At 43.2% G+C, this 14,802-nt stretch overlaps 1 protein-coding gene across 8 annotated transcripts in view; it reads right to left on the bottom strand.

The window, feature by feature from the left end:
- The window catches only part of MAPKAP1 (MAPK associated protein 1), a 231,108-nt gene that overhangs the window by 22,908 nt on the left and 193,398 nt on the right, over positions 1–14,802 (bottom strand). For 7 of the 8 annotated variants that reach the window (XM_027104862.1, XM_027104867.1, XM_027104866.1 and 4 more), the window contains one exon: positions 4,372–4,509. The exons of the other annotated variant lie outside the window; for it this stretch is intronic. In XM_027104862.1, the coding sequence (XP_026960663.1) occupies positions 4,372–4,509 (138 nt within the window). The remainder of the gene's footprint in view (positions 1–4,371; positions 4,510–14,802) is intronic. 8 annotated transcript variants of the gene reach the window in all.

The raw sequence follows: 14,802 nt of genomic DNA, 5'->3' as shown, positions 1-14,802 counted from the left end.
TACTTTATTATATGATTTCTTAATGATAGGCTGCTTCCTTTAAAGACTCTAAACCTGCACGACCTTCTTACGATAAAACCACACCTGGCACGCTTAAGTCTGGTACTTTATTTAAATACAGCCCAGGAGTCCCCGACGGGTGCTAATTTCATAGAAAGATCCCTTTCTTTTGTTTCAGTGTTGGAATTTGAGGCTAGTACTTAAAAAGAGTGTCCACTGCATTTAAAGCCTACATCTAGACCTGTATAAGGATGGAGAATTATTTCTGAGACAATTTAACCATGGTCGTTTCTGATGGAAACATTCTCCTATATGATGTATACGTCTTTGTTCAGTTAAAATGAAATTAGAATTAATTCATCTTTTAGAGGTTTGTGACATCCTTCAAACAGCAAAAGATATCCTAAGGAGTGGCAAAATCAGACTTAGAAATCACTGATTTGAATAATAATGGCAGCGTACAGCTTTTTTTTTTTTTTTTTTTTAATCTATTAAGGCAGAATGTGTTCTTAATTTCTCAGGGCCGTTGACACACTGATTTTCTCAACTAACTTTTGTAAGAGTCCATATTTATATGTACAGTTTTTTTAAAGGCATGTATCTATTTAGTCATTAAGTTCCAGGTCTTAAACACTCACAGGGACAGAGCAATAAATCTTCCCTATGAGAACACGGCCTGTGAGGTAGAAGTTAGGGGAAGGAAAGAGAGCCATAGAATTGCTATTTATGGAGTATGGCTTCAGAGTCTGGGTCTTTCTGATTCCACAATATATGTAATTACGTGTTTCACTGCAGGCGCTCTAATGCTCAGTCCCTTTGCCAAGTCAGCTATTCACATACTTTTTGGATACAGCATCAATTAAACTTGAGTTGTGTTCTTTATGACGACCAAATTAATGGTTTGACAGTGGCTTTTTCAATAAACACTGCAAACTGGCCATATTTGAGGTTTTAAAAACCGTTTCTTTTCTGTTCAAAATTCTGACAAACATGTCTCAAGTAAGACTGGGGACAACTTCATTATCCTCCCAACAGTTAATGCCTTTTTGTAAAGAAGGCTGTTTAATAACATGTCTGCTCTGTTTTCACAACTAAATTATTCCAGTTGGTCACACGTTCTAGTCTTCGGCAAGACACTTGTGTTATGAGAGATAAAAACATGAAAAAGGAAATATACTGCAGAAATCAAAAACCTTATCTACTTCTAGACTCTCTCTCTTTGCCATAATTCGTTTAAGAAGGCCCCAAGAATTTTTGACGTAAACTCAACTACAAACATACATCACTATGCTGATAAAGATCACAGGCTAAACTTATGAAATATAGTGACTTTCATTTCTTTAGTGCTGTTAAAATAAGTTTTTTCTAAGGTTCAACAGACACAAAAGATAAAAAGGGTTACCATTAATCCTTTAAAAAAAGAAGGAGAAGAAGAAGCCGCATAGATTAATTCTGTGGTCTGACGATGTTCTTGAAGATGAACTTTTTAGATTAAGTCAATGAATTAATTTGATGAAGATACTGGAAATCATAAAAAAAATAATAGCATCAAGCTGATTCATTTAATACATCTTTGTTTTGGGCACTTTACAACATAAATTATGTTGAATAACTTTCGGTTTCTCAATTCTGGCCTCATTAAGTTCTATTTCAAGACATTCACTGAGGACAACCCTGCAGGCACTGTGCTAGGGAACGAAAATACAGAAACCAGTCTCTGGTCAATGAGTTCAGCATGGAGATGGGGGTGGGAGACAGGGTCAGACCTCAAATAAACACAGCTCAGTGTGTGAGCTGCTTTACCAGAGGTGTGTGCAAACACCTGGGGGCAAAATTACAGAGAGAGTCTGACACTGGAGCTGGATCTTGAAAAATGAGTGGGCCGGGTGTGAGGAAACTGAGGTGTCCATGAATTAAAGAGAGGGTCAGGGTGGAGGTGTATTCCTGGCAATGCGAAAAGCGGAAGCACAAAATTCAAGGTGTGTTCGTGTGCCAGTAGTTCACAGTGACCACTGTGGTCACAGTGACCACAGCTCAAGTTCAGGATGAGAAATTATGGGCTATGAGCTTGGAGGAGTCAAGATCTGTAAAGGCTGTGCTGAGGAGTCTGAATTTTATTCTGTGCGCCTGCAACTTTCAAACATTTTTTGAAAACAGCAAAATCCTTTTTATCAATTGACTTTTTAAGTGCAGGATCCCCAAATTGGTAGGGATTAAATGCAGAATCCTTTGTTTGAAGGGGAGGCCTCATGCCCAACTCTGCCCTACGCACACACACACACACCCTGGCCCCTGAGAACCCAGAGCTTTGAGGGACAAGGTCTGAAAGTGCTGTGCTGGGGACGGGGACTCAGAAGTATCTCACTGGGGCAGGCAGTGTGCCTCTCTGTTCAGGAAAGTGTCATAGTTCTAGATCTCTGGGGCCAGAGTGAGAGGGGGGAAACCTCTATAAAACCTACATGTGCGGTTTTTACACAGAACCGTTCAGTGGGTCTAAGACTACGACAAAAGACTCTCCTGTTCGACTGTCAATACAGTCGTATTGAAATGGTGGGGCCCACATCTGCTCTGGATCCCTAATGCTTGGAACTTGGCCTCGCTCTCACAGATGTGTGATAATTACATTACTTTTTGACTGAATGACCTTAAGAGGCAACAGAAAGGTGGTAGCTGTGCATCTGTTTCATTCCCTCCTAGGTTGGGTGTGTTACATCCTTTACCGTTTGGTGCCTGAATCACAGCCCTCCCTGGACACAGTGAGTGTCTTGGTGTGAATGTAAGGGAAATCTGAATCCTATTTCTAGCTCTTTCTCTAACCTCTCCACTCCAGTTTATCCCCCTATGCAATGTGTAAGTGATTGCCTTTCATTTCTCAGAGACATGGAGAATTTATAAAATGTTACTTTTCAAAGCATTCTGAGTTCTTGGGAAGAAAGATGCTGGAACAATGAAATTTTTACTGGTTGACTGGCTGGAGTGAGAGGATTAGGAAGAAGATGTTTATCTAAAGGCAGACGGAATCTGGCCGCCTTGGGGCAAGGGCCCAAGAGTAGCAGGCGATTTTCTCACCACTCCTTCTGGCAACCATCTTGCCTCTGCAAGCCATCGAGGCCTCACTGGGATGACAGGAATGGTGGGAAGTGAGGTGGGCATGGCTTTACTCCTTTCCCCTGCACCACTATGTTCTCCCTTCTTGCTAAGCTGTAGGCTAATGAGTTGAAAAGAGGAGACCATGTAGCCCAGCACTGCTGGATTTGACAAAACAATTAAATACCCAACCATAAATGAGGCCAAGTGGCATATGCGCCCAGTCCGCAGGCCGAGTTTTTGTTCTTTAAGCCCCTGTTTAATCAGTTTCATCTCAAAAATGTGAGCCATATTATAGACACTTGCTGGCCTTTAGATTTCTTACTGTTCCTTTTAAGTATGTCATTCCTTATATTTGTTCCCCAATTTAGCAGACACTAGAATAAAGGGGATTAACACAAATTGGGTGCTTATTAGGTCACACTGCAAGTTACTAAATCAGAACCTACTGGTGTGGGTCCTGGGTGGCTGCGTTCTAAACAGGCTCTGCAGGCAGTGCTGGTAACGCACTGGATTTGAGAACCACTGTCTTCTAGCCTTCTCCAGGCAACTAACAAATCCTTTCTTCCCTGGAGGAATATCACTGCAATCTGTGTCCTTTCTGCCTCTTGATGGGACTGAAGCCCTAAAAATGATTAATCTAAAGCCTACACTCAATTACTTAACTGCAAAAATATAATACGCTAAAATATACACCCAGATTATATCTACTTTGATAATTTAAACAGAGGAATGCCAACCCAGCAGTGATCTCTTCTGCAGGACCAGGCAGGAGTTTAATTACTAGCTGGTAGGTCATGCAGCTGCCAATAATCTGGAGGGTGATGACACCTCTGGCATGATGGATATCTAATCTAGTCTTCAGCCACCACAGGAAATCCTCCAGCTTCCCTCGATCTGGCAAGGAAGGAAGGCAGGTCCAGGTCTGACAGGTCCAGTACCCAAACGGGAAGGGGAAAGGAGCACAAAGTGAAATGAGGGCTCTGGTGAGTGCAGATTCCCGTCAGGAATCTGCCCCTGTGCCCCCAGCCCTCAGCGGGGGGCTACTGAGGTCAGGAACCACTGTGAGGTTCTCTACTGCCGTCAAGACTGAACAGAACAGGGGCCCATGTCAGGCTCTGGGCACCGTAATACAATCCCATTTAATTAAAAGAAATTTCTGGTAATGAATTAAACAGACCCAAGGAAAAAAGGACACAGTGGCAATATATTCTCCTGGTACCCAGCACGCAGAAGGGAAGGGAGGAAGAGCGGAAGGAGACATAAATAAAAGGGACTACTCACTGGGGCTTTTTTCTTCAGCAAGGTCACAGGCACAGAGCAGGTCAGAATCGACTGAGATGGGTTTCTGCTTAATCCAAAACTTAGTGCTGGCTTTCTGATTCGTAACTGGGTCTATCTCTACTTTGTCTCCAGAGATACCTGTAAGGCCAAGGGGAGGACAAAAAAGAAGCCACAAGAAGTACAAGGTGTAAGTGATTTCAGTGTAATCATTTGACCTGTCTTATAAATCCTAAATTGCATGAACATGAGCTCTTTCTAGGGCTTTGGGGAATGCCATAGGCTTCCTAAGACAGACATAAGGAGATTCCAAATGGCACAGAGAAGTTGCAGTCTGGTTTCCCAGGTGGGTGAGCTGGGGTTGGAGCCGGGGAGGGGGAACAATCAAAAACCATATAAAAAGGTATTAAGAAGCTTACCTCCTTAGATATAACACAGATACAATATAGAGTTTATCTACATTTTGTTAATGAAATATAGTTACTATGAGATAAGGTTCATTTAAACAATTTTGATCAGTGGTCTCTGTTTTGTTTTGTTTTGCATTAGAAGATCTGGGTTGGACAGATAAAGCTGTAACATCACCTATGCCTAAATACCTAGGCTACCAATGAAGAGTTTCTGATCTGGAAAAATTTTGCACACTAAAAATAGGAAAAATCTCTCTCTCTTACTAAATAATTCTCTGACACTAAATAATTATCCCTACGGTATTTAAAGGAAGTCACAGGAAGATCAAAGGATCCTTCACATTAAACATTCCAAGTTCAAGTCTTGGAGCCTGGCTTCAGGCTGTGGAGGTCACTGCTTCTCCACCGATGGAGAGAGAGCACTGGGTGTGCACTTTATGTAACAAAGACTTTCTAACAGGAATCCAGAACATTAACTACAGGGACTTCAGGTTTCATTTTCAGAGCTGTGAAAGACATAACACACTGTGCAGTGACTGGGAGCAAAGGTGTTAGGAGAACCAAGGTAATGCCAGGGATCGAGAGTGTCCTGGGATAACTGCGGAAACACACAGCAATTGCTCTCCTGATATCACCAAGCAGAAGGTGCCCAGCCTGACACAAAGGTTTTGGCTAGATGCTCTCTTTTTCCTTTTATTGAAAATCGAGGAATCTGTTCATGAAATGAAACAAAACCCTTCAATATCCTTCCAGAGTGGACCCCAGATGGAATCTTAAAACTAATTAATTTTTAGGCCACAGTTTAAAGGTCAAGCTCAAAGTGAAAAAAAGCAAAACGAAGTAAAAATATAAGAAATAATTAAAACAATCAAGAGTTCATACTGAAACAGAAAAGACAACCAGAATTAACATATTTCACCCTATGGATCACACTTAGAAATTTTAAAATATAATGTGAGAAAACTTAGTAGGCCATAAGATAAGGCAGATAAAAGAAACAGCTAAATTAAAAAACAAAAATCAAAAGAACACAATGACCACAGTCAGACCAAATTTAAAATTAAAAAAGAAAACAAACAATATCCTAGTGATTAGTTCTGCCACACACTCCATTCATCTCTATTTTACTTTATGAATAAAGAAATCCCAAACAGCAGTCAGACAAAGGCAGGAGACTGGACAGACTACGGAAGAGTCTTGCCTGCTGTCTGAAGGAGACACTGCAGTTCAGTTGCTTAACCCTGGTCATTACCGTGTGGTCTTTGGAAAAGACGAACAATTGGTATTTTTTATTAATCGAACGCTGGAATTTGTCATTAGACATATTTCAGGAACACCGTATTTCAATTAGGCATAACGTCATAAGCCCAATTGACTCTGGACGTCCAGGTCTAGATGATTTCAGGAGGGCGAGAATGTATCAGGAGACCAATTTTATTACATTTCACTTAAAATAGATTACCCAGTTACACTCTTCCCTCCAATTTGGTCATTAAATGTTAAAGATCTGGACATTTCTATAGTTCCCTGAGAGAAGAAAAGTACTTACACCGTGGTTGCTGGTAGTGTTTTTTTTTTCCCTTCTGCTTCTTGTTTTGACATTTATAAAAGTCAAAACGAGCAGAGCAAAATAAATGTGCAGATCTCTTATGTGGAATAAACCCTGCCCCACATTCCTTTCTCAGAAAGGGAGGGGGAAAGATCATCATCAGAGACATGGTTTTAAAATTTTGTTCTACGGCCCTGCAACTCCTGAAGCCGTAGTCAGTCAATATTGTTAATGTAGCTTGTTAATTTGATAGGATTTGTCAGGTAACTCCACTGGAAAATTATATAAAACTGTTCCAGATGAAAAGATGATAGTGACATGAATTTAAGTGATAGAACAATAGTGGAATATAAACCAGAAATGACACCCAAAGTGGCTGTTGATTTATTGCCGTAGTGAGTTTGGTTCTGGGCTCCCATGTATATTAGTGCTACAAATCTGGGTCCATTTAGCAGAGGGATGCGCATACATACATCACCAGCTCCTGCTCCAAGCCAAGGTCACTCCCCATTGCATCAATCTTTTCAACAGAGCCTACTTCACAAAGCAGGACTCTTGTAACCATCTCAGATATAACAGACTCTCGTCCTCTTTCATCTTTCTTTTATCATGTAAAGTACACTTTAACTTCTATTATTTTTATCTGCAAATTCTTACTGTATAGTTCATCCATTATGGGTTGTATCTCTGCATCAATTGCCTAAGCTCTGCTCGGCCACAAGAACACTTTCCCAAAGACACCCTTTCCTGGGGTTACTGTGCAGTCACTGTTCACAGAGGGGAACCCCAAGCCTGCAGTTTGGGGATGAAGATGTGGGAGACAAGCGCACTAGATTCAAGACGGGCAGGCAGGTGGAACACCGTTTAAACAAGTGGTGTGTTCCAAAAGAGATGCGTGTAAATCAGATTTTTTTCTGAATCAAATCACATTTTCCCAGTGACTTCTAGTTTCAGAGATACTTTATCTTCATTTTGGATTGATCTGTAATTGGCAGGGGCTCCCAACACTTTAGTTTTAAGTTTCTCTGCCCTGCAGGCTTTCAGTCAAGTAGTTAATGATCTGTAAAACACTCGCCTGCCTAGAGGAGTCACTATTTAAAGAAACCTGTAGGGGAATCTTTCCTGACGGGAAAAATCCTTTTGTACATTAAATAACCTCACCCTACTTGAGATACGTGAGTCCGGCTTCTTAAAGCAGGGCACATGGCCCCACAGGACCCTATTCGCTCTTGCTGGACAGTGGCAGCCCACTGCTGGAGCCCATTTTCCTGAGCACACCCAGAGCCCACTACTGTTGAAGACAGAGTCTGTGGAATCCAGCCGGGAAGCAAACAGGAGGAGGCAGCCTGGTGGAGAGGAAACCAGTTTGGAGGCTGGTACTACAGGCCAGGTCAGGGGCAAAGAGCAGTGAAGCATTAACTGGTACCAACTATTTGCCAGAAAGGTTAGAAATCCTTTGTGTGCATTGATTCAAATCTCACAACAACTTTATGAAGTTGGTTACTATGTTTTTCCCTATTTTATAGATGAGGAACCTGAAACACAGGGAGGTTAAGTAACTTGCCCTAGTTTACACAGCTACGAAGTGGCAAGGCTGGAATTTGAAGAAAGCCAGGTAATCTGGTTCCAGAATTTGTCCCCTCAGCCACTGCACTACTCTGCAGGAACTGTGCGAGGTGTTTTACGTAACATACGCTAGGAGAGATGATGGTACTTGTCTAAGGCTGGGGATATTGATTGATTGACTGATTGATTTGGCTGCGTTGGGTCTTCGTTGCTGCATGTGGGCTTTCTCTAGTTGCGGTGAGCAGGGGCTACTCTTTGTTGCAGTGTGTGGGCTTCTCACTGCGGTGGCTTCTCTTGTAGAGCTCGGGCTCTAGGCGTGCGGGCTCAGCAGTTGGGGCTCGTGGGCTCTAGAGCACAGGCTCAGTAGTTGTGGCGCATTGGCTTAGTTGCTCCGTGGCATGTGGGATCTTCCCTGACCAGGGCTCGAACCTGTGTCCCCTGCACTGGCAGGTGGATTCTTAACCAGGGAAGCCCAAGGCTGGGGAGCTTTTAAGTGGGAAAGCTGTGTTCGTACTCAGAGGCATCTGGTTCCCAGGTATGATACTTTCTACTGCTCTGCACGGCCCCATTTAGCTAAGTCAAGAAGATGTGATAAGAAATTCTGCCCACCTAGCCTTTAGTTTCCTCTCTCAATTTTCACCAAGGAACAAATAATATTCAAATGTGCCAATAAATGTACACCTACTTTTGTTCATACATGGCAAACTGGAGCATGGAATCCTATCAATATTCTTCTGTTTGACCACTGAGCATGGTTCTGAAAAGTTTTTGTGTAAGGTCACTGAAGGAAAGGCAGAGGCACTCCTTAAAGTGTCATTTATGCACTACTTTATAGTAATTCAAATTATAAACATATGTCCAAGAAAACAAGGGAAGCTGGCTTTTGTTAAGTTTACATTTCTCCAACTTAAATGGCCAACAAGAGTTAATACAACCATGTTAGAATACAATACAACCATGAAAAATTATGTATAAGAAAAGCTCTGACTTGGAAAAATTCTTATGACACTAGGTGAAAAATATTTATAGAAAAGAGATCAAAAGGATATGCTTCATATTGGTAAGAGTGGTCAACTCTGGCCAGTGGGATTACATCCTTTTCTATATTTTTCCAAAGTAGAAATTTCACCAAAAATAAAAACAAACATCATTTTAAAAGTTGACTTTGTTTCTACTCCAGAATTCAGTACTCTTTCCCAATTTTTATTTTATTTATTTATTTATTTTTGGCAATGCCATGTAGCTGCGGGATCTTAGTTCCCCGACCAGGGGTTGAACCTGCGTCCTTGGCAGTGAAAGCGTGGAGTCCTAACCACTGGGCTGCCAGGGAATTCCCTCCCAATTTTTAAAATGTGAGGAAGTAAGTATGTTAAATTCTGTAACTGGTAATCATGAGAAGTGATCCTAAACTGAAGACTACTTCCACCTAGCAGTTCTCCAGTCCCTGAGGGGCTGGACTGCTGGGAAGGGCCCCCAGGAGCTGCGTTATGCCCAACCCGGTGCCACTCTGACAAATGGTCCCGGGGAGGCTCCACCCCAGCAGCCCAGCCGGTGAGGAGGAGGAGAGGATGGGGGCTGGCCCGATGCGGCGGGAGTCAGCCCCTCCCCTCGGAAACATTTGTCTCCTTAACCAGCTCTCCTCCCCAACCCACTTATCCAAAGCCATCCGTCATGACCTTTTCATGTTCTCACTTCTGACAGCTTCCAGATACAGTGAGTCAAACTTCACTGGAAGCAAACTATCACACCAACTGTCAAAGGCAGAAAACACTGCCTGATTGCTGTCCTACATCAACGCCAGCATATAAATCCTGCCTTAACAAGACAGCTCAAAATAAACAAAAATGCAACTATAATGTATATACAACTCTCTGGGGAGACTATTTGTCCAATGGTTTAGGGTTATCACAAGGAGACCCTTGTCTGTTTTAGTTAACCAAAAGATTTCCATAAGAGGAAATGAGCCCTGTATTATCATCTTCTGCTAACACAGACTGGGTACCTACTTGGGGCAGCCTCTGCGCTGGGTCCTTTTGTGTGTAGCAACTTAATGAGAGCTCACCACATCTCTACCAGGAAGGCAGTAGCAGCCCATTTTACATTTAAAGGCAGTAGTGCAGAGAGGTTAGGAATAGGGGACTTTGGAGTCACAGAGTCCTGAGTTCGGGTATCAGCTTTCCTACTTCCTAATTATGTGACTTTGGGAAAGTTGCTATAAATAGATGGTGATGATAATAAAATCCACCTCATGGGCTTGTTATGAGGATTAAGTGAAATAAGACTTGTAAAAGTGCTTGGAATAGTGCTTAATCCATAGCTAGTGACATATACGACTACTTCTCATGACTATTGTTAGTTACCCGGAGTCAGGCACTGGGCTAAGGGATGTGATACAGACCCAGTGATGAGGGTCAGGACAGGGGAGTGAGCTCAGAGAGCCCTGGGAGGGATAGGAACAAGGGACCTGCCCGGCGCTAGTCTGGGGTGGGGGTGGGAGGTGATTCTCTCTGGGACTGGCTCTATACCCCAGTACTGGAAGCACCGGGATCCAGAACAACTGTCCACCTGGGAAGCCCAGTGCCCTCATCCCCACGAATCCTTGCAATAACCTCCCATCACCAAGAGGGCAAACCTCTTCCCAGCAACCTCCAAGAGTTCAATTCAACATCAGGAAGAACATTCTCACATCTGGAAGTTGTGGAAACGTTTGTGCTAGGGAACCCCTGCCCTACAAGGTCTGAAGTCATCAATCTGGAGATCTTGATCTCACTGGTATTATCCTGGGCAAAGTTACTTCTCCCTCGGTGAGCCTGAGCTTTTTCCTTTGTAAAATGAGGAAACAACAGTACCAACTCCTAGGGTGTCATGAAGGTAGAATGGCCTAAGCATGTACAAAAGAGCAGAGTGCCTGGCACATAATAAAGGCTCAATTATTATCAAAATTATTATTAAAAATGACCTCAGAAAGGTGAAATGATGTACTTGACCAGGGTGAATCAAGTTAGGAAACGGCAAAGCTGGGGTTGAAGCCCAGGTCTATGGGACTAAGTCCAGTCCGTGTGTGTTCCGACATGTCAGCTGTTTCCTATATGCTGACTCTTAGAAGGCACAGCTGCCCGACAAGGCACACTTAAAATACCCTTCTAGGAGCTGAAACGCCAGTTTGGCAAAAATTAGGGCATTTAACATTCCACGCCTCAGTGTATTTCCTGAGTTATTGCTTATTTGCTTGGACATCATGAGCTGTGGTTCATTCATCAATTTCCTACAACTGTGAATCCAAGACTACAAAAGCCCCACTGCTGTTAAATCCTGGAGTAGCTTTTTATACAATTCCGCAGTCCTCTTGTCTTCAGGTTACCTAGAGCCTATGAAAGCCTGGAAAAGGCCCTGGGGAGTGTCACTGAACAACTCTTAGCCAGAGTGGATTTTGCTGAATTTATACAGCCAATTGATAGCATCTACAGAGCAGGCAGGGAAGTCTTTGATACTTCTCTGAATTTACCCACAGGATCAGACACAAAGGCTGTTTGGGCTTAATGAGAGATCACCTAGTCTGGGGCTTTCATTTCCCATATGAAGAAATTGAGGCTCAGGGCGGGGATATGACTTGTCTGATGTCACCCATTAATGACAGCTATAACCATAATTCACATCCCATACTACCAAGCTAGGGCTTAAAAAGACCCACTTTGTCTCACTATGCATTATGTTTACAGTGATCAAATGCATGACAGTATAGGGGCTTGCCTGGTGGCGCAGTGGTTAAGAATCCGCCTGCCAGGGCTTCCCTGGTGGCGCAGTGGTTAAGAATCCGCCTGCCAGGGCTTCCCTGGTGGTGCAGTGGTTGAGAGTCCGCCTGCTGATGCAGGGGACACGGGTTCGTGCCCTGGTCCGGGAAGATCCCACGTGCTGCGGATCGGCTGAGCCCGTGAGTCATGGCCGCTGAGCCTGCACGTCCGACAGCCTGTGCTCCGCAACGGGAGAGGCCACAACAGTGAAAGGTCCGCGTACAGCAAAAAAAAAAAAAAAAAAGAATTCATCTGCCAGTGCAGGGGACACGGATTTGAGCCCTGGTCCGGGAAGATCTCACATGCCGCGGAGCAACAAAGACCGTGCGCCACAAACACAGCAGTAATGCTGTGCTTCCTAAGAGAATTTATAATATCACCTGCAGAATGAGGAAAAACCTGATCGTCCCTACGCCCAGGCCCCAGTACATTGTCAGAGCTCAAGTGCCAAGGATGAGGAAGTGGTAAAAAGAATATGGAACCTTGGCAAACTCTCACGTATCCGATTCCCACTAATTCCATTATGCCAGTGGTTCTCAACGTTTTCCAATTCTTAATTCTTTCTCAGCCATCTGAGGAGCCTGACACATTGTCACTAGTAACCGTGGATTACTGAACAGGAATTCTCAAAAGGGGAGATCTGGGAGCAGAGAGGAAAGTATACAGTTAGAAAAAGCCTCTCGAGTTTCCAACATTCCCTGTCAGGGGATTTTCCCTTGACTTGATCACTGCATTGAGCATTAATGTGGTAAAGAAATTTTCTGGAGGCAGTCTTGATAGTGTATGTCCTGCTACCTCATAAATTCATTAGGATTTGATAAACTCTATTCCAAATTTTGGTTCAGAAAATGTTGTCACAACAGGGAGAGAACAATCATTTAATACTAGAATTTATTGCTAGTTTATTACTATTAACACTAGAATGCTGAGACTTCCCTGGTGGTCCAGTGGTTAAGAATCCGCCTTCCAATGCAGGGGACGCAGGTTCGATCCTTGGTTGGGGAACCAAGATCCCACATGCTGTGGGGCAACTAAGCCCTCATGCCACAACTAGAGAGCCTGCGTGCCACAAATGGAGAACCCATGTGCCGCAACTACAGAACCCACACGCTCTGGAGCCTGCATGCCACAACTACAGAGCCCATGTGCTCTGGGGCCCACGCACCACAACTAGAGAGAGAAAACCTGCACACCACAACTAGAGAGAAGCCTGTGCACCACAACAAAAGACTCTGCGTGCTGCAACTAAGACCCGACACAGCCATAAATAAATAAATATTTAAAAAAATATTAGAATGCTAGAATTTGCATTCTCAAATTACTCAAGGACCCAGGGATCCTGGAGTTAAACATGATGCAAGTCTCCTCATGAACGTTTTAGTGCCTTTGAATGGAGAAGGGTATCTCCTTAGTATTCAATATGAAATGGAAAAGTAGAAGGAAGATCAATCCATTTCTTAAGAACATGAATTTCCAGATTATGTAATTACTTGAACTATACTCCATAGGTATCCCATTGGAAAATAACAGGGGCGAATATTTTATTCATACAACCACATGAACTACTTTCAGTGCCAGAGTGAGCTTGAGGAGTAATAAAGTCCAGGCCACAGCTGTTGCTTCCACTCATGTAGTTTTGTGTTGTAATGTGTTTCTTAAATTTGCATAGTACATATTAAAAAATAATACTGTGATAAGGTCTTCTTTGAGTGCTGGCTTTTAGGTACTGACCGGAGGGTTAAATAATAACTGCAATAGGATAAACCAGGAAAGACAACAGATGGCAAACATGCTGCCTCTCATCATGCTCAGGCCCAAGGCAGACATTTTTAATCAATCACAGAGTTTATGTTGCCCTCAGATGCAGCTTGAGATGCTACCTCAGCACAATGCTCTGGGCAGCCATTACAAACTTGGAGTTGTTTATGAGATGAAATCTCTTTGCTTTCTCTAAGGTATGTGCTACTGTACTTGATGCTTTTGTTAAAAAAACTACTGTGATCACAAGTGTTATGATTATGCATATGGATTGTTTTATGAAGAGATAATGGAGGTAACCATGGAAACTTCTGGTAGAGGTTGTTTTATAATATAATCTTTAAACCCTATACAGAATTTGTATATCCTATACAGAATTATGTTAGATTATATATGCAGTAATGACACAGATGGGATTCATGGTATATTATGTATTCAGTAACATATTCCTTTGGTGACATAGGGATGGTCAATATGGACAAATGATAAGGTGAAGGAGTCAAGTTAGCACAAGTGGCACAACTATCAAAACATTTCTCAGCCTGAGACCCTGTACTGGGAAAACCAGGCTGACCTGCCCGATAAATAAAAACAAGCGTTGGACAAAGAGATAAGGGGTAAGAAAGTCCTTTGAATACTGTGAGATTGCATTTCCCAAACCCCATAATTAAGGAGAGATTCTGAGCCAGCAGGTCTGGTATGAGGCCAGGGAGTTGGTGAGTCTGAAACACGGTCATGGTAGGAACCACTGCCTTAAAGTACCATATAAATGAGAGGTATGCTATGGTCATGTCTTGACCTTCTCTGCCTGAGTCTTACATGGGTTTATGGGCAGCCCCTTGGCTGGTGTGTTGTAATTCAGTTTCCGTCAGCCAGCCAACAAGAACTTATTGATAGTATACTATGGGCTTCTTAGATCATGGCTGGCATTCACCATCTGACCCTTTTATTTATTTATTTATTTTTGCGGCACGCGGGCCTCTCTCTGTTGTGGCCTCTCCCGTTGCGGAGCACAGGCTCCGGACGCGCAGGCTCAGCGGCCATGGCTCACGGGCCCAGCCACTCTGCAGCATCTGGGATTTTCCCGGACCGGGGCATGAACCCGTGTCCCCTGCATTGGCAGGTGGACTCTCAACCACTGCGCCACCAGGGAAGCCCCCATCTGACCCTTTTAGATTCAATTTCCCCAAACCTACTTCAACCTGCCAGCCTTGGCATGTTTGGGTAGCACCCATGTCTTAGTGCCTGATCCTATGGTCAAGCATACAGGAGCTCAAGTTAATGGAAAAAAATCTCGACTTGGTATAAGCTCAGGCAAGGTCTACACTTAAAGGGCACCTGTACTTTTACGCCCAACATG

The sequence above is a fragment of the Aethalodelphis obliquidens genome, unplaced genomic scaffold (genome assembly GCF_003676395.1).
Source record: "Aethalodelphis obliquidens isolate GAN/ISIS:26980383/991018 unplaced genomic scaffold, ASM367639v1 scaffold7, whole genome shotgun sequence".
Taxonomy (NCBI): domain Eukaryota; kingdom Metazoa; phylum Chordata; class Mammalia; order Artiodactyla; family Delphinidae; genus Aethalodelphis; species Aethalodelphis obliquidens.
Note: the sequence above shows the minus strand (reverse complement) of the source record. Positions and strands in the feature narration are given on the sequence as shown.